Source organism: Cynoglossus semilaevis, chromosome 15 (assembly GCF_000523025.1).
Source record: "Cynoglossus semilaevis isolate Cse_v1.0 chromosome 15, Cse_v1.0, whole genome shotgun sequence".
Lineage (NCBI taxonomy): Eukaryota > Metazoa > Chordata > Actinopteri > Pleuronectiformes > Cynoglossidae > Cynoglossus > Cynoglossus semilaevis.
In genome coordinates, this window is record NC_024321.1 from 14,333,922 (window position 1) to 14,358,188 (window position 24,267).

The window sequence follows — 24,267 nt, forward strand, 5'->3', positions numbered from 1 at the left end:
AAAGAGAGAAGATGCTTTCTGTTGCCCCCATTTTGGCATAGTCACTTTGGTGATGATGGCAACAGAGAGGAATCCTCCAGGAGATGATTAAGGAAGAGAGCAGTAAAAGGGGAGATGAAATCAAAGTCTGAACTGCTGGGCGTGGCATGGAGTGAGCTAGACGACGAGCTTCTCTTCTCAGACTTCCTCTGCATCTGTGGATCTTCATCATCTCTGTCAGTCCAAAGTGGGAACCATTAATTACAACAGCACACACTTCTTGGAATTTTTTTTTGTAACTGGATACAACACTGCCCTCACGGCATCAGCAAACACCTCCCTGACGCCGTCTTGCTGCAGAGCAGAACACTCCATGTATTTGACTGCCCCGATCTGCTTGGCCAAGGCATTGCCCTGCTGGTGGGTGGTTGGAGCCAGGCCCTGCTCCTTCAGCTTCTTAACCGTTTCTGCGTCGCCCCTCAGGTCCTTCTTGGTGCCCACAAGCAGGATGGGCACATTGGGGCAATGATGGGACACCTCAGGGTGCCATTTGTGCCTAACATTGGCATAGGAAGAGGGGCTGCCAATGGAAAAGCAGATGATGAAGACGTTGGTCTGGGGGTAGGAGAGAGTGCGCAAGCGGTCATACTCCTCCTGTCCTGCTGTGTCCCACAGGTTAAGACTGACAGTGCGGCCATCCACACTCATCTGGGCACTGTAGTTGTCAAAAACTGTGGGAATATACTCTTCGGGAAAGGCATTGGTGGTGTAAGAGATAAGTAGGCAGGTTTTACCCACTGCACCGTCACCCACCACGACACACTTTATGGTCTGCATCCTGCCTACGACCACTGGGGCTGCAGCACCTGACAACAAGATAGAACCTTGTTTACTTCTAATATAATAGTAGTAAAATGTTTTACAATGGAAGTAACTAACATGTAGTCATCAACATAAAACATCAGTGTGAATCAGGCTAGATTTGAAGACTCAGCACTGGCTATGCCACAACATGTTGGGCTAATCTGTGGGCAGCCAATAATGTCATCACTTTGGCACACAGAGGCACACTGCCCTCATGAACACTGTAGTTGGCCAGACAGTGGCAAAAACTTTAAGCAATGGAATAACATTTTGCACTTGCAGAGAAAAAAACGTTTGTATCAGCTATTCATTAACTAACCATAGCTTAAAGAAAGAGATGGGACGCAACAGTATCTGCTTTGAGTTAACAATTATAATCAAAAGGTACAATGTTTTTGATTATGGGTATTTTCTCCTGGAAATCTGTGAACGGGTTAAACTGCTTCATCAACTCCATACTTAAAGTATCCAAACTTGTACATAATACACACTGTAGCAGCACATTAATTTGCTGTACTCTCAGTTGCTTGCAATTTTTACATTTTTGGCATTCTTTTCGCATGTGTGATGAAATATTCGTATGTTTTACCTTTGCCATGAAGACACAATATCAGTTAAAAACACTGTTATTAATGCTTCGTACAATTAAGTTAAGTGTTCAGCGTTTTAAGTGAGGAGATTGAGAGAAATGTTTGTTTTTATTACAGTAAGACTGCCATGACGGTCAATGCCTTAATAGAATTTCTCTAGAATTCGGTACTGGAACCAGTCATTAGAAAGAAAAACAGATTCAGTCGTCCTTTGCAACTTTACAGTAATTCAGTTCTTCACACAGTTAGCAGAAGAGCTAGCCGACTCCGTAAAAGCCTAACGTCGTAAGTAACGGTACATAGTTTAAACTCACCGGCTCTTCTGGTGTTTTAAACACCTGCATACACAACTGTGTGGAATTAGTCGCGAAACAAAAACAACCAAAGCAGCACAAAAATACGCGACTTTCTAGTATAAATTATTTGGTATGGGTAACCAGTGATACAAGGCGTTCCCCTGGTTAGCATCAAGCTAAGGAACTAGCAGTTATGGTGGCTATCGACCTAGCTAGTTAGCAAACAAGTTCAAACTTTTAGCAGCGAACCGTTTCCCCCTCCCCCAAAAAAGTACTACGAGATAAGAAGTGTCGGTAACTATTTAAAATATATTTTTCCCTATCCACATAAACACGGCATTTTATTTAAAATGTGATTATTGTATGATTGTGTCACTTACCGCCACTTGGCTTTCGATCTCTTTGCTTTGCTGCTTGGTCTAGTCAATCACAGCCGCATCCGGGGAGCTGTCCGTTACGTAAAAAGCGACGTACGGAAATAATGACAGCTGGTAGCTGTAGTTTTATTTTTCCGTGGTTTCAGCTGTTATACGTCGGGTGGAGCTGTTGTGCTACTTCTATTATCCTCCTGGTTTATGTAGTAGTTCGAAGAACACAAATATAACAAACTCCACTAAACCACACGATTTGCGCTATGCATTGTACATTTGGCGAGTATTAGAGCATCTAAAAGCCAGAAAAATGATTTGAAAAAAGTCCCTGCAAAAGACTACACCGAAATGAAAGATGCAAATGATGGTATCGTTACCTGCTTTGATTGCAACTGATCGGGATGCAGCAATTCTATATAATAATTTACTTGGAAAAAACCATCAGTTGAAAACCTACCCTTATATTCCCAAACGAGATATTCTTCTATGGATTCTCATTTATGAGGTTTTATTCAATCTACTGGCCTTTGTTAACTTATTTTCTTCTTCTTTCTTCTTGTGAAATGTTAAAATGGTGGCGGTAAAAGTTTTTACCAGTTGATTTTTTTAACCAGTTGGTGGCAGTAAATAAACTCAAAGTCTGCCTGCTGCTACACCATTGCACATACGTAGTGGTTATTACATTCAAATTGGGTTCATAGCACCCCCTGCAGGAAAAAGTAAGGAACCTTCGTGCTCTTTGTATATAAACATTGTCCCTTAGTTGTTTTAAGGTAGACCTATAATTAAAGTTAAAAAGTAGTATGGTAACATATAATGATATATTTTCTTGCTAGCTGTTGACGGCAGTAAAACTACCAACAGCAACAATACATTTTCTGACAGATCCAGAAAACTATGTTCCCATACCTAACACTTTAAATGTATTCAGTGGATTCAAGCCATGGGGTCTCTAGGATTTTGTTAGCCTGCCAACTTCTGAAGAGAGCGCTGAATGTATCGGAACTTCAGTTTTATTCTCTCTTGACCCTGCCACATTCTTGCCATTTATTCCACAATGTGTCACTGTGTATACATTAGTTACACACATACAAATAGACCATAAACAACTGTGTCTTCAGTGTTGTTGATGTCTTTTCTGTATTCAGTAGAAATCAGGAAGGCCCTATATGATTTACTGACCTTTAGTCGTGACACTATCCTCACAGCCAGTTCGTTCAGACAACAGCTAAAAAGGATCACTTTTGACTACTTGAACCTGCACCCCTGGATACCCAATGATGATGTCACCTCTATACACTGAGCCAGGTTAAGAGGCCAACACTGACTGGCGACCGGACACTCAAGAACACAAAGAGGTACCAGTTTATTGGCTTTCCCATGAGGCACTGGCGTCACTGAGGCCTATAAACAGAAAATTCCCACTGAGACCCTCACCCACTGTCACCCTCCACCCCAACCGTTACACTCTACCATTCTGCTTATAGATTCCCCATGACATCTGTAGCATTTCCATGGCAACGGGCACTGACAAAATTAAGGGTGACTGATTTAAGAGTTGTAGGGAGCAGGACTGAAGAGGAAAAGAAAGATGAAGAGAGGACGGGGTCTCAAAAACAGCAAGATGTTGGAGCAAATGTAAATGTTGGAATTTAACTGCCAAGTGCAGTTTTCAATCCACAACAACAACACCACCAGTCACATATTTTCACCTTTAATCGTCTTTTCAATTTACAAATCCACATAATGCAATGAATAACAACCAATGCTTTTCCATAAAGTTACATAATATTTTGATATATTAACAACAATTACAGACATCCTCTGCTCACAGATACTTCTTCAGTTTTTTTTTAAAGTGCATCAGACTGATTAGACCTCTCAATAAGAGGGTTCAATAAAGTACCCAAGTTAAGTTAGGACCGTGAAACAGTCAAGTGTGACACAGACGACCACGTTGAAATATAGTCACATTTTCAGACCTCCTAAAAAGTAATAATTAAAAATAAACTATGTCAGTGTCTTAAAAAACTTCCCGTATGACATTAAATCTGGATGGTGTGGTCTCATAGGGTCCTATTGCCTGCAAAGGACACAAATAAATGCAAAAGAGGTCAGTTTGTGAATCTTTTTTTGTTTTTTAGTTTTGGCCAAACCAGCAGTGATGGAGTATATCCCTGCTGCTCCCTCTGTGGATGAACGCCATGTTTGTAAAGCAAAGACTTTTCGAGCCATATTGTTGTAATAATTTAGAACCATACTTAAAGCAAAAATGATTGACAACAGTTCAATATATTCACACCTTTTCTGAGTTTCATGTGGAAATACATAAAGGTATACAATGAATCAAACTGCACAGCACAGGCTGTATCACCTCCACAGTGGCTGACCTGCAGTAGCTCGAGGAATTTTGGGACCAGGTAGACGAGAAGCTGGTAGTTTAGATCCAGCAGTAGAGGAGCTTGTGCTCTTGGCGGACTTATTACGGGCTGCGGAGATGACAGCAGTCCGTATCGTCTTGGCTGTGGCACAGGATGGACTGTTAGGAGTGTGCGAAGAGGCCTGAGTCTCCGAGTTTGGTGCGAGACGTTTGGAGACACGAACAGGACTCCCTCTGACAAATGATGGCGGCGTACTTCCTGATACCCTCTCAGATACAGCTCTCTCCGAGGACCTTCGTGCTACACTGGGCTTTCCTGGAGTCTGTGGATTGTTTACAGTTCTTTCTCTCGTGCTATTGCTCCGCTTTACTTCTGCCTGGATGTTAGCTGGACGCATAACAGGAGAAGATCGTTTTGATACTGTGCGAGGTACAGAGAGCCGACTGGTTGCAGCTGGGCTTCCATTGGCTGGGCACCCATTTGAGGACTCTGTTTTGGACTGGACCCTGGGAATGCCACTGCTGCTGGAGGATGCCGCCCGCGACACAGTTCCTCTTTTAGGCCCTGTTCCACCTGGCGTGGCGTTCTTCATGGTTTGATTTTCCTTTGATGTTGGAGAGCCCGTCCGCTCCTGATTCTCCACCTTTCTCTCTTTCCTCCACTTGGAGCAGAGGCTCGGTGCGGGTCGTGGAAGTGGAGAAGATGGTGGTGAAAAGGGTTCATAGGATCGCAGGCCTTTCACTAAAGTGTGACACTCTAGTGTTTCACCAACACGGGAGTAGGACCTCCCGGTCTCCCTCTTGGAACTAGGCAGGTCGGAGTATTCCTCTGGTTGTGACTGGCTGAACTCTGGGAGACTCGATGGCATCCAGCTGTTGTCCACAGGCGCAGTCGCTTCCAGTGAATCTGTCTGCTCTGATATTCCCTCTTCTGAGAAAGGCGTCCCTGCACCTGCACCAACAGCTCTCATTGCCGATTGTGCCTCACTTTTACCTGTAGATGGCGGCGACTGGCTCTGAGATTTCTGGTACCTAAACCGCTGAGCCCTGGTGTCACCATTCGAAGATACTCCACTGGTTTGAAGAGTCTCATGTACAGACTCATTGACAGAACAGCCTGTGCGTGACGTTTTACTTTGAAGAGAATAATTATTGCCCGATACGGTCATGCTTGGTGTGTGTATAGAGTTGTGACTGTTAACACATGCCGGTGTATCCGTAGCAACAGAGGCTGCACAGGAGCTGGGAGAAGATTCCATCTTTATCAAATCTGTGTGCTCTTTTCCAAGTCCTTTTGGTTCCTGTTGGTTTTGTAATGCGTAAGAAATGCTCTCAGGCTCCGATTTGATCATGAAGCTACGTCCCTGCTTCGAAATACAACAATTAACAACTTTGTACGACTCCTGAGCTGCTGTTCTGCCCTGACTACTTGTTGGAATGTGTTCAGCCTTGTTTATACCTCTTGAAGCTGGTTCTTGATCAGTGGAGGAACACGTGCTCTCTGGAGAGCTACAAAGCACCATGTTGTTCTCATGGTCTGACGAGAGGTTAAATTGGTCAGAGTTCGATGTCGGGCTACTGCCCAACGCAGGGAAGCTACTTATTATAGATGAAATGTGGGAATGAGCATCACTGGGAAAGTGGTGCGATTGTCTGCGAGAGTCTGAGCTTCTCAGGCTGCGACGACTCCAACTGTAGCTCAGGTTCTTCTCTAAGAGTTTCTCCAACTCGTCCTGCTTCCCCTGGTGATGAGGCTCTGTGGCAAGACCGCCAAGGTCCAGCCCTGTACAGACCGCCAGAGAGCGTCGCTTCTCACCAATCTCACGCTGGCGTTGCAAACGTTTCTGTTCCTTCAATTCCCGCTCTGCATTCTCCTGAAGGAAACACATAATTGGTTAAACATTGGTTACCCTTTGAGTAGGGCAGTTTTCACCAAGAAATCCTTCCACCGATTTCTGGATCTCACCTGGACAGCCTTTTGAAAACGGTGACAAAACGAGTGGAAGACCCGGCAAGCCTCCTCAAGTTTAAAAGTGCTGTCGTCCTCACAGAAAAACTCCACCAGAGCCTGACTCGACATTCTCATACCTTCTACTTCATTCTCTGCATCCTTCAATCGCTCTTCAGCTGTCTGCACATGGAAAGTCAAATTACCGATAACAAACTTAAATGAGAATATTTAGTGTAAACATTTCAGCTGACTTGTATACCTCCAAAAAAGACTGGGAGTGGTGCTGAATCTCTGCCTCATTCTGGATGTTGTCCTTCAGGGACACAACTCTGCTTTTTAGTCTGGACAGATCCTCTAACACAGACTCCTCACACAACCTGCAGGAAATAAAAATAACAGGGCTGTCAATCAACAAATCACAATATCACAATTTGGTCAGTTTGTCAGTCATGGGTATCCTTGTGTTTGGCAAAAGCCTGGAGTCAATGGTGCAATGACATGAATTTAACAGAGGCTGGGATGTCCTGTGGTGACTGCATGTCACCATAATTTAAAAAACAAAACAAAAAAAACATCCATAATGTTTGTTTTTTGTGAAAAGAAACTTTAAGTGTCCTGCACTTTTAGTGTTTACTTGCGTCAAAGAGGTAAACACTGTTTTCTCTTGTGTTTGGGAAGAGACCGACCTGGAGGCGGATCCAACATGACCCAGTTGGCTGGGAAATGACAGTAAACTCTGGTCCTTTTTCACAGCTTCCTGTGGAGACAAACACACATGATTATTCCACTATTGTTCTGAGAAGACACTGCGGGTCACTCGTAAATGTGGTCTGAATCATATGCTCCGTTTTGAAGTCTGCGTGGACTGGCTACTGTTTTGGACACTTAAAAAATACACTGAAATGTAAAGAGTCTTTATCAGGACTACATATAATTTTCTTTGTTTTAATTTTTCTTTATACTTCAATTATATCAGTATATAAACGTCTACGTGTTTTATAGTTCATAGAATTTAAAATCCAGCTCTTACCATGGCCACATAATGCAGCAGATTCATGCCGGGTTTGTTGGCTTTGGTGTCAGCCAGTTTGAGCAGTGATGCGATTCGGAAACCAGCAGCATTCCCTGCATATCCACCCTGAGACAGCACGTTAGAAGGTCAAAATGACATATGTGCACACGACGTGTGACGACTCAGACCAAATGACACAAATACCAGGTGCACAGTCAGAATGACGCCTCTTAACACACGCACCACAGATTGGTGCGTTGTAAACAAATAATCTAAATAGAGACTGACTCGCTGTCAGACTGAAGAAATCCACATAAAAAAACAGACAGTAGCACTCACTGCATTCATGTAGTTCCCAGCTTTAAGGACCAGACGGAGGATGGAGTGCAACTCCGGGCAGCTCAGCAGTTCTAAGAAGGAAAATAATAAATACAGTTTACGAAAAATAGTTACGCTTGGGATTTGTATGTAGAGCATTTGCGAATAAGCAACTTTGTTTTTTAAAGTATATAGAGTGTGAAACATCAATCTGATGTCAAGTTTCCACCAAATGAGCAATTTGTGTTGCCACGTTAAATGGCCTTTGTGTTCAGGGCTCAATTGTTATTACCCTATACAGGGGCATTTAAAAGGGCAAAGGAAACCCAGACCTTTATAGTGGTGTAGAAGTACACAACTCCCCGCTGTTACTTTACCTCTGGCCGCCTCCCTCAGACATCTGGCTGCCACACACAGAGAGGTCAACGCAGGGTCAAACTCCTGTTGCAGAATCATGGCATCAAGACGGAGCCGAAAACTAATGGAAAAGAGTTGGAGAAGGATGAGTGGATGATTGGATGGGTGGATGGATGGAGGAGACAGGTGTGATGACAGAGTCAAAAAACCACATGTGATCAATCATCACCTAAACAACCTCATGTCATCACACACACACACCTCAGTCTGTGAGGTGGACCACCAAACAATCAAAACCAAGAGGAAACAAAGCAATTAGAAATGACTTCTGGGGAATTTAAGGTGTGGTCTACCTTGGAGTTTCCACCAGCAGCAGCATAAAAAGATCAGGCTCTCCCAGCAAGCTTCGCTCACCGCCAAACCTCTTCAGGCGGGACTCCTGGGGGAGAAGAGATACTAAATAAATCCTGGTAAACAACTTTAATTAAAACAAATGGAATTAACATGCTCTCAACACTTCGTCCCGATATGTGTGAAGAAGTAGAAAGAGAAGAGACCACATCATACAACAAAGTGGTGTAATGGCAAACTTTGGATCATCCTAACCAGAACCAGATGATGAGTAAGAACAGAGGGAGGGACGGGGGAGGGGGCCTGTCACTCTTATGTGTGCATGCCAAAAAAGGCAATTTACCTCCTCGCTGTCAGGGAGCAATTTGCAGAGTTCTGTCAACTTCTCCGCTCCGTAACGGTCGCCAGCACCCTGCCTGATATCCTCCACTATCTCTTTAGCAGGCCTGAGGAAAAACAGCCAACAATTAAAGGTTTCTAGCATGACATCAGCGTTAACGTACGATGGACCGTTCAGCCTGAGAAAAAGCAGGACACTCTTTTAGGAAAACCCATGTGGTGAGGAATATCAGCACTTTGTTTCTGACGGTATCTTGCTCCTATCAGTCAGGAAGGGAGCGTTAGTTGTCGCCACACTGTGGCAAATCCACAGGGCAAACAAATAGCAGACATGCAGGGAAGATTAAGGATGTCAAGGTGAAAGTCTGGAAACAAAGCCGAGTGACTGTTTGACCTGTGGCACATCTGTCCCGTATTCTAATCGTTTCCCTTCACCTCAGCCATTCCCCCCTCAGCCCCCGCCCCCACCCTGAAACCCATCACACAGGCTCATGTAGTGCTTGCCCTTTCAAATTCAGCCCATTCAACCGATGGCTTTGAAATTAAACTTTTGATGATAGAACATATACTAGAAGATGGCAAATGTAGTACAATGTTTCTTTGGAAGTGGCTGTTTGTCTCAACAAGTTCTGCTGAGAACAGCATAACAAATGAAGAAGCCTATAAATAGAGCTGCCAGATAATAAACATTACAAAAGAGCAGCTCTGATGTCAATGCAAAAACCACATTTTGCCTAAACTACACCCAGCTCTGTTCATCTAATATCACAACAAAGGACGGGTAAGCTCTCAGTTGCACCAATATTTGTGTACAGTAGAGGACTTTCCTGCTTAATGGCTTCTCTTACAAGTCCAGACAAATCCTGCTTGGAAAAATAAAGCCATTATTCAGTTGAGAGCGAGTGGAAGCATGACGCGCCCAGCTGTCAATCTGTCTGCAGGTCAAAACAATTAGAGATCCATTTTCCAATGGTTACAACAACTTCTTTTAGCAAAGAAAACCAATGCTATTTTATAGTAAGTATACTAAGTAATTAGAGATCAATTTTCCAATGGTTACGACTTCTTTTAGCAAAGAAAACTAATGCTATTTTATAGTAAGTATACTAAGTACTTTTTCTTTTGTCAAATTATGGTATTTTAACCTATGTATAGTTCCTATTGTTTGGATAAATGTTCGCTGTTGTCTAGAATTTTAACATTTGTGGCTAACTCCCAGCTAATTTTGTGGCAATCGTTTCATAATCTACCAATCTCAGCCGATCTTAGCTACATAACAGCTAACTGTGCTGTGTTTTTAACAATCTGAATAACCTGTCACACTACTACAGGTAAAGCCCAGGTTGAGCAATTATTATATCAGGAAACCCTTTTTTTTTCATCATTAAAAAAACAGAAATCCAACATAAAAATCAGTTATTTCAAGCATTTTATGGACTTAACTGAATTCAGCATCTGACCCTTTTTAGCACCAGCTTCAGACATTTTACTGCAGGGGTTCCATGAGACATCTACGGTTCATGACATGCAAACAAGCCAAAGAGGCTTTGGAGAATAAATGTTGACAGAGTGTGTCTTTCTCTCAGCAGGGGAAGTTTTAACATTAGACACTTTCTAAAGGGTGGTGTCAAAAAGAGTCGTCAGGTTAAACAGAGCCACAGGCCTCCCATCGTGACACCCCTCAGCCCAGCTGCTCCTGCTGCATCCTCCCCAGCACCTGTCTCCTGCAATATAATCCAGACTACCTTACTCCTAATGGGAATTCACACTTCACACTCCACTAAATACACAGACACTCGTCCATGTTAGACAGATGACCTACAGCCTCCAGTTCAGTTCAGTACAATCCCCCTGAGCTGAGTTACACTTCTGTTTTCTTTGACTGATAATGACCTGCAGTGGATTCAACAGAAATGTGGACTAATCAGTATCACAGTAACACAACTACTTACATCTTGAACTGGCGGAGAAATATTCCAATGTTCATACCGCGTTTGGGGTCCAACAACGAGATCTGTGAAGAGGCAAAGGAGACTTTGAAGGTGGAGGAAAAACATGCAAAGAATGTCAGAATCTGCACTAAAGTATCTCCTCGGTGTGGGGTCAATAAAATCTTATCTCTATCTCTAGTCAACAGCGGTCAAAATGATCTGACCTCCTCTGAGTTGTCCTGTGGGGATCTGCACCGCAGCAGAGCAGAGCGGCGCCTCAGGGTGCTGGTTCTGTCCTGCGGCTCCACGTCCTTCTGACCAAACAGCTCATCCAGCGAATGGAGATCAATGGGGAACTCATCCTCACCTGTTGCCGCTCCACTCCACACACTCTTCCTCCCCTCCACCTTCTCTTTGGGGATTCGCTCCCAGTTCAGCTTCCTTAGCCGACTCCGACGCACGCTGTCCGATCTGCTAAAAGGTGAGGATGCGAAGGAAGGGGGTGGAGGTGGAGGAGGGGGTGGCGGCGGCGGAGGCGGAGGCGGTGGCGATGGTAGTGGTAGTGGAAGTGATAGCGGTGGAGGGGCGACTAGCACCGGGTCCATGGCCGTCACTTCCACAGCTTCAGAGGCAGTGGTGAGGTTGGCAGGCACTGTTCCATGAAAGGCACGAGTTTCTTTGAAGGCTACGGTCACGTTGATGAGCATAGAGGCAGCTGGGGTGCTGGAGGTGGAGGTGGTAGGTTAACTGCCCCCCTCCCGTCAGTCAATGGGTTTTTCTTGCTCCTTTAATTATCCAAGCAAGTCAAATGTCAGCGAATTATCCTGTCACAGAAAAAAAACAAGAAATAGCCGTGATAAGAACTTGGAATGTCTGATAGTAACGTTTTGCCAATGTCCGATATGTCGATACCATCCAAACATTTAATTTGCAATTCCAATATCAACCGATACCGATATATGCAGCCGTTTGCCCCCAAAACTGAGGTAAACATTTCAAGACCGTACGTGCGATTCCAGCAAATTTTGCGAAACCCAGGCATTTCTTTTCCTCCGATAATGAAAATCCGATAAGAATCTGACCAATATTACATATTAATGCTAATATCGGGCCGATGATATCAGGGAGGTAAAACAGTGAGTAGGTTTCACCAGGTGAAACAGTGAGTAGCCTCCTTGCCTGACAGCAACATCAGTGGTTCAATGGTTTGATCCTCAGTCTTTCTGCACTGATCTCTCTTAATGCAGAGGATTTCTCAAGTACAACATCTACCTTCCACTGGACACTCCACATTTACCACCTAAGTCTGGGTGTGAATTGTTATTGCTCTACATTTGGCCACGGACCAGCACAGTGTGCAGGGTGTACCCCGCCTCTGCCCCATAACTACTGGGATTGGCTCCAGCCACACCTGTGGGCCCAGCAAGGGATTAAGCTGCAGAAGATGAATGAATAACTTAATTTCAAACAATGTTGAGCACAGGATGACAACCGGTGTTGACACTGCTGGAGTTTTGTCATTACTTGCTGAGTCAGGCTGCTTGAGGTCATCGCAGCCTGATGACCTCACCTGAGCTAACACCTGGCCTGACTTCTCCTTTCATTAGCACAATTTCTGAGCACCTTCAGATCTAACTGGTAGTTTGAACTAAAAATATGTAACCTCTGCTTCAACTTTCGGCAGAAGTTCAAGGGAGTTTGGGGGGAAAAAATTAGATGGTGCCTTTTCAACATGCAGACGAACACCTCCACCTCCCTCTGAGGGCAGTTTGAACAGCTTGTCCAATCCTGTTCAGTTTCACTTCACGGCACCACACACTACACCATATAAACCTTCTCCCTTTTAATTAGAATACATAAAAACAATAGATCCTTCAGTTAGGAAATAAATTACAAGATCGGATTTTGAACAAGCTAAGACACATCTTGAAGGCGTTTCCTAGAGTTTAATCGTTATATTTTGAGCAATGAACTGTGCTGCATTTTATTTAATCAGGTTTTCAACCTTGAAGCCTTGAAGAAATAAAGAGTTTTTTTATTATTTAAACCAGAATTGAATGGAAACATGATCAGTCTCCATTAAAAAATTCCAAAAACTGAAGGAACATTGAAAAGGCCTTCAATGTTGTTCTTTGAAATTGCGTATTGAGTAATAATTAAAAATACATTCGCAAAATAGGTTAAATTACATCAACGACTTTAAAGCTGGCTTTCAATTATCACTGAGTTAATTAGAGCCTTTGAAATTATTAATGATCATTGATTACATGTTCATCAATAGAATAGAATCAATTTATAGACAAAAGTGAACTTAAACAACATAAAAGTTTTTTTTATCTTCAAATATTTGTTTATTGTACCGAAAGTTACAATTAGTGCAATGTCACGGTACAATTACAGCCACCATATAAATACCAGCGACACGTTGAGGTAATATACTAAACTTGAAATGGTGTAGCAATAAGAAAACTCTTTGTTGCAGTGTTACCACACAACCACGCTCTTATCCACACTGTCATCAGCACAGTCAAGGGCGAGAGATGAATTTGAAAGAGTTGTAATTCATTGCCTTGTTTGGGTTTCGTTGTAAAATCAATTCATCAAAAATAATGCACAAAACGATGCGTTAATGCATTTAAATCAAAAAATATATTTTAATTAGCCTTCACATATTTTGCCAACCAGGGGTGGCTGCCATCCTGTGCCACCCATTTAAACACGCCACTGCTTTTCTACATGGTGGGGGATTAACATCAGAAAGCCCAGTGCGCACACTTGCACCGGCAAGTTTTAAGCAGGATTTGTAAATCAGCAGGGGGAATGACTCAGAAGTTCAGGTGTCTGGTGCAGATGGATACAAGACGCTTAAAAAAAACACTAAAAAAAAAAAAGAAAGAAAGAAAATCAGAAGGACGCGTTTGGTGCCAAACTGTTCCACGCAGCGCGCTGTGAGCGACTAAACTGCGCCTTCAAACAAAAACATGAGGATATGGAGAGGTGAAAAAAAAAACTTATCGACTGTTGCGGTGAGTCATGTGAAGAGTTCAAAACAGATCATCACTCTGACACATACATGAAAACACACACAACAGGGAAAAGTCATGTAAAAACGATTATTTGGTCTGCGATTGTTGAAGCAATTTTTTTTATTCGCATTTACTCTAAGACTGAATACAGATTTAAAATACAGATTACTAAAGATCAACTTTTCTGTTTTGTTTCTGATTCTCTATAACTTCATAACTTTGCTTCACTCACCTACCCGTGGATGACTTCACTTGTCCAGGGATGTAACGCCAAAAACAGTCACCCGTTGATTTGAACTTTTCGGTGGAGTTTTTTATTTTATTTTTCCGTGTGTTATATCATTTCTTCTGTGGTCTAAAGCCGCTCCGCTCCCATCAGTCCTTTCGTCCTGTATAAACTTCACTCAGAAAAAGTTCCACACAGCTCAGCACGAACGCGCAGGCGCGCTCCCGCACTACTGTATCCTCCCAGTTTTCTCATGGGCGGATCTAAGGCTCCCAGGTGGGTCAGTGTCATTTCTTCACTCCAGTTGTTGATCGTCTTGATTCAACTGAGAATAAAAAATGTCTTATAGTTTGATCACTTGAGGGAGTTTAAAAAGTCCCTTATTTAAACATGTTTTATTTAAAAAAAAATCCAGATTGTTTATTCATATTAAATAATAAATGTAGTATCACAGGACTCTGGCGATTAGAGAGATTTTATGGAAATAAAAAAGTGAAACTATTCCATAAGATTCCATTACAGTGGAATCATCATTGTGGGCAGAACTCTGCCGTGAGATTGGTGCAGACGGCCTTGATCCTGGTAGGAAGAGGAGGATATTGTAAACCTGAGAGAGGGAGCAGATGGCTATCAGACATGGGAAATGATGAACGCACCCCTCCGCACCCCTTACCCCTCACCCCACCCCACCCCAGCCCTGATGATGAACACACCCCTCCGCACCCCTCACCCCACCCCACCCCAGCCCTGGACCAAGAACTGGGCATCAGTGAAAACCAAGAGGTCAGAAGTCCCTCTAGGGTGCTGAAATGGCCCAGGTGGTGGGGTGCGGATCCATAACACTGACCTTTCATCCGAGGTGCTGGAGCATTTTTTTGGCCCATGTCACCTGGTGCTTATAGTCCCAGCTCAGGTAACCTCCTTTCACAGGCGATGCTGACAGGCGGCCGTCATCACTTCTGGGCCTGCGGTAATTAGGGGTTATGACCCAAGAGATCTGGCCATTGTTGTGGCTCCGCGAGCTGTCGTGAGCCAGGATAAACTTCTCTGAGGGAAACTTTACTTTCTGTTCACTCACTCGCTCACTTCTCTCACTACACTGCAACGTCTCAATTCAAGGAAATGCCACTGTGGGCAGATATCAGCTTTTATCGCCTGTGAAGTGCCTAAGAAACGGACACAAAGTCCACACTGTGCCAGGCCCGGTGCAGCACAGCTACTGTGTCAGTGATAAATGTATATTGAGGAGTTAACTTGGCATCTCGCACTTGTTTTACCAAGGCTGCCAAACTGCAGGGAGACAAAACAATCTTTGATGCATTAACTGGCCGCTCACAGACGGTTTCCTCTTTGCATAACAGTGGGCTGCAGAGCTTGCTGTGCCCCATACAGCCGGTTCTTTAGTCTTCTTTAGTGGATGGATTTGCATCAGGCTGCTTATGTGTAAGCCCCGAAATCTGAGTCTGGGTCAGGACGTTTACATGTACAGTTAAGTTGGTTTACCATTAAAGCTGCACCAGGCCACGAAGTCACACTGCTGTTTACAAACATATGAGGGTTGAGGTGAAACCTGTTAGCATTTGGCTAGTTCAGTCTTCATATTGGGCCTTAGTCTAGTGTATTTATGAACATACTTCAATCCTTGAATTGCACTTTCATACCGACTTACGTTTCATATTTTTGGCCTGACAATAGTGAACTACCGTCCATCTTTTTTATGCTCCTCCTCATTGGCTTCACATATGAATAAACATTAGGGGCAAACATGTCTAGAATCCAGATTATGGCCTGTGAATGTTAAGGTCAGTTTTTTTGTGGTTGAACGTAAACAAAGCAGAACAGTGTGTTTGGTTTTGCTAAGTTTTGATTTAATTCTGGACAGTATTTTGATGTCCAGTGGCAGGAAGTGAGTGAGGTCTGTCTGTTTCCCTTTCCTCCTGTGGGCGGAGTTAATCACTGTGATCACACTCACCTGCGTCTCTGCTCATTAGCCTCACTCGTGTCACCTGTTGCCCTGGGTATATATATACACCTCTCTCCCTTTGTGCCTTTTGATGCCTGTGCCTTGTAGTTTATGCCTTGTCATTGGAATGCTTTCAGTTTGTTTTTTTTACCTGATGCTACGTCACTGTTGGCGAACCCTAACTCTAACGCCCGACTTCAGAATGAGGGAACGAGATTTACTTAATTAAAAAAAGTATAGGAAATGCTGACGTAACTATGAAACGCCACAGGTCGAGGACGTCATAAACCCACGGCCCTTATAATAAGAATGAACACAAGCTACAAATACCAAGAAAGGTTCAGGTTCACAGGTTCAGATCCTACGGATGCAGTTAGTATTAGCCCTTTCTTCTGTGTTTCCTTGAAGTCACAGAAGGGTTAGACGAAGCTAACGTTAGCAGCTTCCTGCTCTCTGCCTGTATAAAAACATTAAATGTTATTCGTTACGCTCTGAACTTCTGCCATGCTGAACACATTCTATGAAGTGACCTTTGCTGCGGTTGCTTTCCACACTACAGAAATAAATCCGGATGTGCAGAAATCAATACAATCGATTATTTGTCCGTATGTCCCCTTTTCTATAGCGTGTAAAAGTGTTGGTATGCGATGCCATGTGTTGATATAACCCCGCAGGAGAGTCGTGTTTTTCTGCCTCTGGTGTGTCTGGTCTCTCTCTCTCCCGGGACACGGCCATTTCCCCTGTAAGTGGGTCAGTGTGACTGTGAGGGTTTCTGAACACGTGTACAGACATGAACACACACCTGGGTCTGATCTCAGACGGGGACGGGGGATCTGGGGAGGTATTCCTAATCAGAACCGGCTTCCTCACGCTGCGTTTGCTCTCCCAGCTGTGCTCATATCACGTGCACTTATCCAGAACAGCCTGACAAGGATCTCTGGCTTTGGTCAAACCAGGGCCCTGATAAGGAGAGACAGTGAGGCACAGACAACACACACACACACACACACACACACACTCTCTCTGCTGCCCCATTTTTCCTTACTTCTCTTACACACAAACACAAATATGCACTTACTCAGTATATCCTCAGCGGACATGTCCGCTCCCACATGCGCTGGGTTTTACAACACGTCATTTGTAATCATTCAGTTTATCATGATAATAAGGCTGAGAAAGAGAGACTCGGACATGCTGCTGCTGCTGCTGATTATGATGCTGATGCTACTGCTGCACATGATTGTTTTTCTAAATCATCAAGCAGGCCCGTTGTGGCCCACGGGCCGTATGTTTGACGGCCCTGTTGTAAACTATTTGTGCTTTAATTTTTCTTACCATTTTGTCACGCTGTAGCTCCTCTGAACTTTATTGATCGACGGAGCAGCCAAGAGTCACCGTCTGACCGTGCGTCGATAGACCGTCTAAAGTGCAGAGCTGACACTTGTTTACTGAGACACTTTTACCAATGGAATCCTCAGCACAGCAAGTATCATAGCCGTGGCCTAAAAATGACTTGAGGAAAAATAGACCCAAATTGGACTCTGGTGTTTTGACCTGCTTCAAAAACACACGATAAAAAAAAAACAAGACTTTAAAAAAAAGTTGTTTTTTTTTGTTTTTTTTTACATTGACTGCATTTTTATCAAAAACAAGACTTTAAAAAAAGTTGTTTTGTTTTTTTTACATTGACTGCATTTTTATTCCAAAAATAAATAAAAAAAAAAGTTGTTTTTTTTTTTTACATTGACTGCATTTTTATTTAACGTAAGCTACATCAGTTGGTCAGTACATCTGTAGCCCAAGGACCAGACTAGTGTTGACATGACGTAATCACGTGACCATATCCCTCCACCAAATCACTCTCTCTTCCTCTCTCTCCTACTCCCCCTTTGATTTGCGTCCCTCTCAGCAGGGTGGGATTCAAGCTGAGGTGCTTGTAGTCAGTTTTCTTTGGGGGTTGGATCATCTCTGTTTGTCTTTGCACATCTGGCCACTAGAGCCACTTCCCACTCTAATTAGGATTTCCTGAGACTCAATAAAGAGGATTATTGACCTGCAAAAACACCAGACCAGACTCTCCCACCCGAGGTCACCTTCCTGTCGGAGCTGCTACACTCATTACGGCGGTCAAAACTACAGTCCCACTTCAGAGGTTCACAATGACACCTTGACATGAAGTGATGTGGACAAGCTGGTGTCCTTTCCCCTCAGACTTCTCTGGACTGCGAGACTTCAAAACTTTATCTCTGCTTTAGCCTCCCTTCGTATGTAAAACGAATCAAGTGCTAAATAAATGATGTCACTGAAGCAATGGAAACGGAAATTCTCCCTAACCGGCTGAAGCGAGACCACAAGAGTCTGTATACCAAGCCGTGGTCGGGCACAATGCCCCGGTTCAGAGCACAGGGGAGACGGGTTGTGTTAATAGGGGGTCCTGAGCGGCTGCTTGTGTGGCAAGAGTGATCACACAGTTAATATTCAATGGGCTGGGCCAGTTGTAAAGAAGCCACTAAATGGAGGTTGACAAAGCGCATCCTACAGACAATGCTTTCTCCCTAAGTAGGCTGTGTATATAGCATGAACCCGAGTAAACCAATGGGCTTTTCTGGGGTGGTCATGTATGGAGTCTATAGTGAGTTGTAAAGCAGGGCCTCCTGCTCTTCCTCCCACACCATCAAAGTTGTTTGGTTCTAACAATAAACGCTCTTAAATATATGGTTCTCTTTGACTGCAATTTGTTTGTTATGGCACAGAGCTGCACTTTGTGTCGCAGCTATTCCTGTATTTTTCTTCTCAAAGGGGGAAACCTGGCAGAGAGTAAAAAAAAAACAAGAGAGAAAAGGAAATTCAACAAGAAAAATTATTTTGTAACTTTTTTTGTAACTAAAAAGAATGGCATTTGAGCAACAAGACCCGCAGCCTTCGATTTAACCTCAGAAGAAGGATCATTTTTCCATCAGTTCTTTGGAAATGCACAAAATTAGAGTAAAAGCTGTGAAGGCAAAACGTTGTATGTTGCTCTCTGTGTTTCCATGTTATCTTTACATAGTCAATATATATGTCAATATTCTCTAAAATATAGTTGGGAACAAACAAGAACGCCAAGTTCTGACAAATGAAAGAATCTCCTGAAAATGTCTTCACAGAACGTGACTGTGAGAAATGCAAAACTAGGTTTGTACTGCTCCACCACAGGCCTGGCTTCCACACGCACAGCAGTGTCCAAGTAGCTTAATGTTCCATACAACTGTAATTATATATTAAGCATAAGGTGGAGTGAACAGCCTGGTCGAAAACCTCGTGTGCTTGAAAAAGCTGGGCTGAGTCTCCGTCAACAGATTTTCACTCGTTAAATTCTAACCAAAATCGTTTACTTTTTATTTACTCCATAAAATACTTCATACGGACTTTACTTTTAGTTTGTCATTGATTCATGTTCGCAAACGCTACGTGCCTCGTGTTGAGCCGCGGCCCTGCCGATTATCTTCTGCTTCACCAGACACACACAGTTACTCTGGCCATCTAAACCTAATTATCTCTCACCCCTCCTCCTCCCCCGCTTCTATGTGCCAACTGGTGATGTCACCCACAGAGATGTAGGGCTTGGAAGAAGAGGGGAGCAAAGGGGGAGAAAAGAGGAGGGCGGGAGAGGAGGGGTCAGAAGAGGAGATGAGAGAAGATGAGTGGAAAGGAGAGGTGAAGGGATGAGGGCAGTAAGAAATTGATGGAGTTCCCCTCTGCCCCTTGTGTTCCGCAGGGATTACCCAGCCTGCTCTGGTGCTGAGTCCAGCCTCATTCACTCTGGTAAACACTCAGTGAACACGTTATAGACTGAAAGAAAATCATGAAGGAGGTTTGAGAGCCAGGCCCCGAGGGGACACCCTCTGGAGTTAACCTGCCTGTTTCTCCCTTCCCATCGTGTCCACGGTCTTTCACTGGGCCTGTGTTGAAGCCCATTCATCCACACTAAACTGTTGCATAACAATGCGGCAGGCCTTGTGCTGCGGCACCAAAGCTCTTGGTAAAACAAGGAAGCCTTTGGCCCCTGTAGACCCTGGGCCACAGGTCCAGTTTGTGTTGTGGCTGAACTCTTGCGGGCTACGGCTTTTGTGTGAATGACTGAACATATGGGGCACACGTCATGGTGACACAAGGAGAGAGCGAGTGGAAAAAAAGATGTGAACTTAAACCTTTGAGGACTTCCATGTATCCTCTCTCTATTCACTGTTAAATTTTAAGTTTTTTCTGCACTTTTACACCATTGTACAACTAAAGATGTCCAAAGAAGACAGGAACAGTCTGTCATTCTTTTTAAAGTATTCTCAACTTTATATTTATAACAACCAGGAGCTACCTTCTGACAGGAGATTGTGTCCTTTTCACATCTTTAATATGTCGTCTATCTGAGTAGCCTGTGGTCAAGTGGCTGAAATCAGAAGATTCCTGGTTCGATTTCTAGCCCCAGCAGGTCTGCGGTGTGTCGAGTCAGCACCAGAACTTCCTCCAAACCAAAGACGCAGTAGTAGAGTGCAGCCCAAAGTTCCTGGGTCACAGATAGATTAGATTCTATTTTAACATTCCTAGTTCATGTCTTTTTTTTAAAACTGCAGGAACCAGAAAATAATAAAACTATAAGTAAATAATTTTGCCTTACGTAAATTATTTCATGCTAATGTGTCCTGAACTTCACCTAGCTAAGAAAAGCCCAAGCTAACAAGTTAGCTTCTTTTCCGCAAATTGTGTATTATCTCTGACGCCAAGGCCCTCGGGCTTGAGCATGGAATCACAGCCAGGTTCAGTGGCAAACGTAGTTACCAACACAACTCTAAAACTAAACATTAATCTTTAAAGAGGTCAAGAGTGACAAGAATTTACTTAAAGGGGATAAAATAAATAAAAGAAAGACGCCATGGACATTATTTTGGTCCCTAAAATCTGTGCAAACCCTTTCTCGGTTCCTTCCTTCCTCTCCTTCGGAAACATGAAAATCGGACATGTTTGGCACGGGGAGAAAGAGACGGGGAACAAAAGGATGGGTGACCAGTGCGAAGCCACGATGGCCAGCTGAGTTATTTGGTTAAAACCCAGTAAAATGGAAGGAAAGGCTGTTGCTAGGCTGTGCTGAGAGAAAGGGAGAGCACTCTGGGGGTATGAGCTCACTCAAAAGAACCAGCCCTCTGTTTACTCACACACATATTCCACTTGAGAAGCACTGCAATCACCAGCAATTAGTATTATTACCCACTATCACCTCTGATCACTCTCTTTGACCCTCCATTAACTCACTCTCAGTCCAGTGAAGGGGTCTTAAAGAGCTGTCGGTCCACTGAGCTGTGTGGAATATTAACATGGAAATGTACCATAGCTCCAGTCCGTTACACACCCTCATGTCACCGGTGCTGTATTTAACCTGGCTTTGAATGAAGCTGTTTGCGCTTTTATTGTTGTGGGATGTGTGTACATGGTAAAGAGTCTCAAATCAAAGGGGTAAATGTGTTAATGTAACAACCTGTGCTCTCGACAAGCAAAGTACAACACGCCAAAACACACACAACCTGCAAACGGAGCAAATCACACCCACACACCACTTTCCCTGGAATAGTCCTGACTGGAAAACACAGAAAAAAAAACAAAACAATAAAAAGCATTATTATATTTTGAAGAAACTATGAATTTACCAGCATGCATTTCTGAAAGAGAATAAAATTGAATTACTATGAGGTGACGTCAGGTACATTTCTATACATGGAGGGGGTTTTTCTTGCAGTTTCACTTTTGATGTTTGTCTATTTATCCAACCAGCCTCTGGCACCATGTTGTAAAACATCAGGATGAACTTCGCAGGAAACAGACTCAGAGGATTATCCTGAGCCAACAGTGAAACTGAGAGACGAACACGTTCGGACAGAAGGAGACAGACGGCGTTGATGACGGAAGAGAGAGGAAGTAAAACAGAGAGAGAGAGAGAGAGAAAAGGAAACCCATCAAGATATGTGTGTTAAATCCCTGGAGGCCAATGTCTTGTTTGAAGTACCCTGAGGATAAGGTCAGGGGTCATAGGTCAGGCCTAGGGGTTATCAGCGACTGTTTAGGGTTAAATACAATTGTCTGGGTAGATGAGCACTTCTACAGTTAAATGGATTAACCCACCGATGGTATTCAGGGGTTTGAAACCAGAGTGCGTGTCCACACACACACACACACTGACACAGTGACACAGACCATGTCAGGCACATTATTTTGGTTGGTCAGACACGCTAACCGCGGATCTCTTGTTGCTCTGGGTGGGTTCACAGGCAGAGGTGGGGTGTGAGAGGAAGCCAGCGGGGAGCAGAGGTGTTGAGCCCTGTCATCCTGTTGTTGCTGGTCACACCTGCCTGTTGTTCCCCGGAGAGTGTGAGCAGTTAGCAGGACTAGTCCTGTTTGTGTGTTTAAAGTATTTGATTTCAACATAGCAACTGCTTGATTAGACCATTGTCATAAGTCAATCTGACGGAGGAAAAAAAGGGATTTAAAAAGTGCAACACACAACCCCCTTACTGGCACACACACACACACACACAGACAGACAGACACACTCTTCTGTGAATGATAATGGTTGTTAAACACCTCCCTCAGTCAGCGTGCAGGGGGATGTACTGGTGTATTCTAAGTGGTCTTCCAACTGTGACCTGGACAAGTGGTGTGGGGGGAGGAAGACGGGGGAATGGGGGAGGTGTCAAGAACAGAAGGAGGGAGGAGAAGAGGGAGGCCATAACTTTAGAAACAAAAAGCTCTGAGTGGGTTGTCTCCTCTGGCCCAATTCCAGGGGCAACAAAGGTTTTTCCTCCCTTATTTGTAAAAATGTTGATCCCAGATTTACTCTGGTCCGTTTGTAAACTCCCTCGAGAGGTTTTCTCCATTTTGCCTCATGCCAAAGTCTGTCTGTTCACATCAAACCACCTCACAGCAGCTCTGTCTATCGAAGACTCTGCGCCTCTGCTTCCACTTGGCAGCGTCGTTATTTGGGTCCTGGTTGAGTCGGAGACCCCGCGGTTGATTCTGCGTATCTTGGGCTGATCTCAGTCATCTGCAGTGACCCGCGGAGGAGTCGTACATCAGACGTGGCACCCATGATGTCCTGCTCTGACTGCCTGCTGCTGTGATCAAACATAACAGAGCACGCTTGATTACGTCCATAGGATTGAGTGACAATGCGGTCATCACAGTAGAGAAGGGTGCCACTGTGTGCAGCATCAGAGCCGCGGGGACCACAGGCACAGAGCGGACCTTTCATATCCATAGGAAAACTTCTCTGAAGTGCTGTGTGATGAGGTCCAAAACGGCGAAGCGATTTAATTGCGATGACATGGATCCTTTGTGTTCGCACTCACTGATTACATATGTTCAACTAACCAACACATATGGCACATCACAAGGCGTTGGATTTTGACTGATCACAGTGAGACGTATGGAAGAGAGCCGTATATAAGGAAGCGTAATAACATGTTTGTGACTCACCTTAATCCTGAGCCTGAGATGGATGTAAAAACAGGGGAGGGACAGCAATTGTACAGGCAAGGTGCTCTGTAATAATATAGTCCCTTCATAAATATAGCAGAAAGGTTGAGGGTACTCATTATAACTGACTACCACCACACAGTCAGCTGTGCAGTGTCATGATCCGGCTTCCTCTGTCAGGGCACATTGTAAATCCATGGACACAATTATTTGTAGCAGGTCATTTCATCCGAACACGAAATGAGAGCGAGTAACATTCACTGCCTGTACGTAAGAAAAGGACCAAAACACATGACCAGAACAACTAGGGCATTGTTTCCCAAAGACTGGGTCGCAACCCTGAGGTGGGTCGCAAGAGTGGTTTTTTTGGGTCGTCTCGATTAATGTTTCCCAGGCGATTACGGATAATGACTTGGGTCACGAAGGTTTGTAACTTTTAAAATATGGGTCCCCAGAAAAAAAAGTTTGGTAAACACTGAACTAGAGAACGTCGCTCACAAACACTCGCTCCCTTCATTCTTTATTTTGTATTTTTCTTTCAACTGATGCGTTATGATATTTATTTAACATCGCTCACAAACACTCGCTTCCTTCAACTGATGCGTTATGATATTTATTTATTCACCTTTGACTTGATCACTGTTGAGTCACAGGATGCAGTGCGAGGGCACACAGCAGGCAGACTTGTTTTTTAATGTTTGTAAAATGTGTTTTACATAGTTTTGAATGGGCAGAAGGTGAGTTTTTCAGGTAATTCCACGGTCCATCTACTCGTCTTCGCTCAGATACACAGTCAATATAGATTATTTGCAC

The 24,267-nt window shown here is 43.8% G+C and overlaps 2 protein-coding genes across 5 annotated transcripts; both read right to left on the bottom strand.

Moving 5' to 3' along the window:
- Positions 1 to 6: 6 nt before the first annotated feature.
- LOC103391141 (rho-related GTP-binding protein RhoG-like) lies at positions 7 to 2,332 on the bottom strand. 2 transcript variants are annotated; one of them, XM_008327290.3, is made up of 2 exons: positions 2,110 to 2,332; positions 7 to 845 (listed from the first exon to the last, which is right to left on the bottom strand). In XM_008327290.3, the coding sequence occupies exon 2, from the start codon at positions 814 to 816 to the stop codon at positions 241 to 243; it is 576 nt and encodes a 191-aa protein (XP_008325512.1). In that variant the 5' UTR covers positions 817 to 845; positions 2,110 to 2,332; the 3' UTR covers positions 7 to 240. The 2 variants fall into 2 exon arrangements, with proteins under 2 accessions (XP_008325512.1, XP_024918999.1); XM_025063231.1 differs by lacking the exon at positions 2,110 to 2,332 and adding an exon at positions 1,748 to 1,999.
- A 1,464-nt stretch (positions 2,333 to 3,796) lies between these two features.
- Positions 3,797 to 14,254, bottom strand: fhdc2 (FH2 domain containing 2). Of its 3 annotated transcripts, none has more exons than XM_017039534.2 (12): positions 14,002 to 14,254; positions 10,964 to 11,563; positions 10,761 to 10,822; positions 8,813 to 8,915; positions 8,472 to 8,557; positions 8,139 to 8,239; positions 7,783 to 7,853; positions 7,462 to 7,569; positions 7,118 to 7,188; positions 6,691 to 6,808; positions 6,447 to 6,611; positions 4,471 to 6,354 (listed from the first exon to the last, which is right to left on the bottom strand). In XM_017039534.2, exons 2-12 carry the CDS (start codon positions 11,444 to 11,446, stop codon positions 4,471 to 4,473), a joined length of 3,252 nt encoding a protein of 1,083 aa, XP_016895023.1. In that variant the 5' UTR covers positions 11,447 to 11,563; positions 14,002 to 14,254. The 3 variants fall into 3 exon arrangements, with proteins under 3 accessions (XP_024918998.1, XP_016895023.1, XP_008325515.1); XM_008327293.3 differs by having other exon boundaries at positions 13,998 to 14,254; XM_025063230.1 differs by lacking the exon at positions 14,002 to 14,254 and having other exon boundaries at positions 3,797 to 6,354; positions 10,964 to 11,446.
- Positions 14,255 to 24,267: the final 10,013 nt, after the last annotated feature.

Excerpts from the sequence above, each read along its gene's own strand:
- LOC103391141 (XM_008327290.3), bottom strand. The coding sequence starts at position 816 with ATGCAGACCATAAAGTGTGTCGTGGTGGGTGACGGTGCAGTGGGTAAA.
- fhdc2 (XM_025063230.1), bottom strand. The coding sequence starts at position 11,446 with ATGCTCATCAACGTGACCGTAGCCTTCAAAGAAACTCGTGCCTTTCAT. Across the intron at positions 6,809-7,117 it reads CATGTTGGATCCGCCTCCAG|GTTGTGTGAGGAGTCTGTGT; the intron begins GTCGGTCTCTTC and ends TATTTCCTGCAG. Across the intron at positions 6,355-6,446 it reads GTTTTCAAAAGGCTGTCCAG|GAGAATGCAGAGCGGGAATT; the intron begins GTGAGATCCAGA and ends TGTTTCCTTCAG.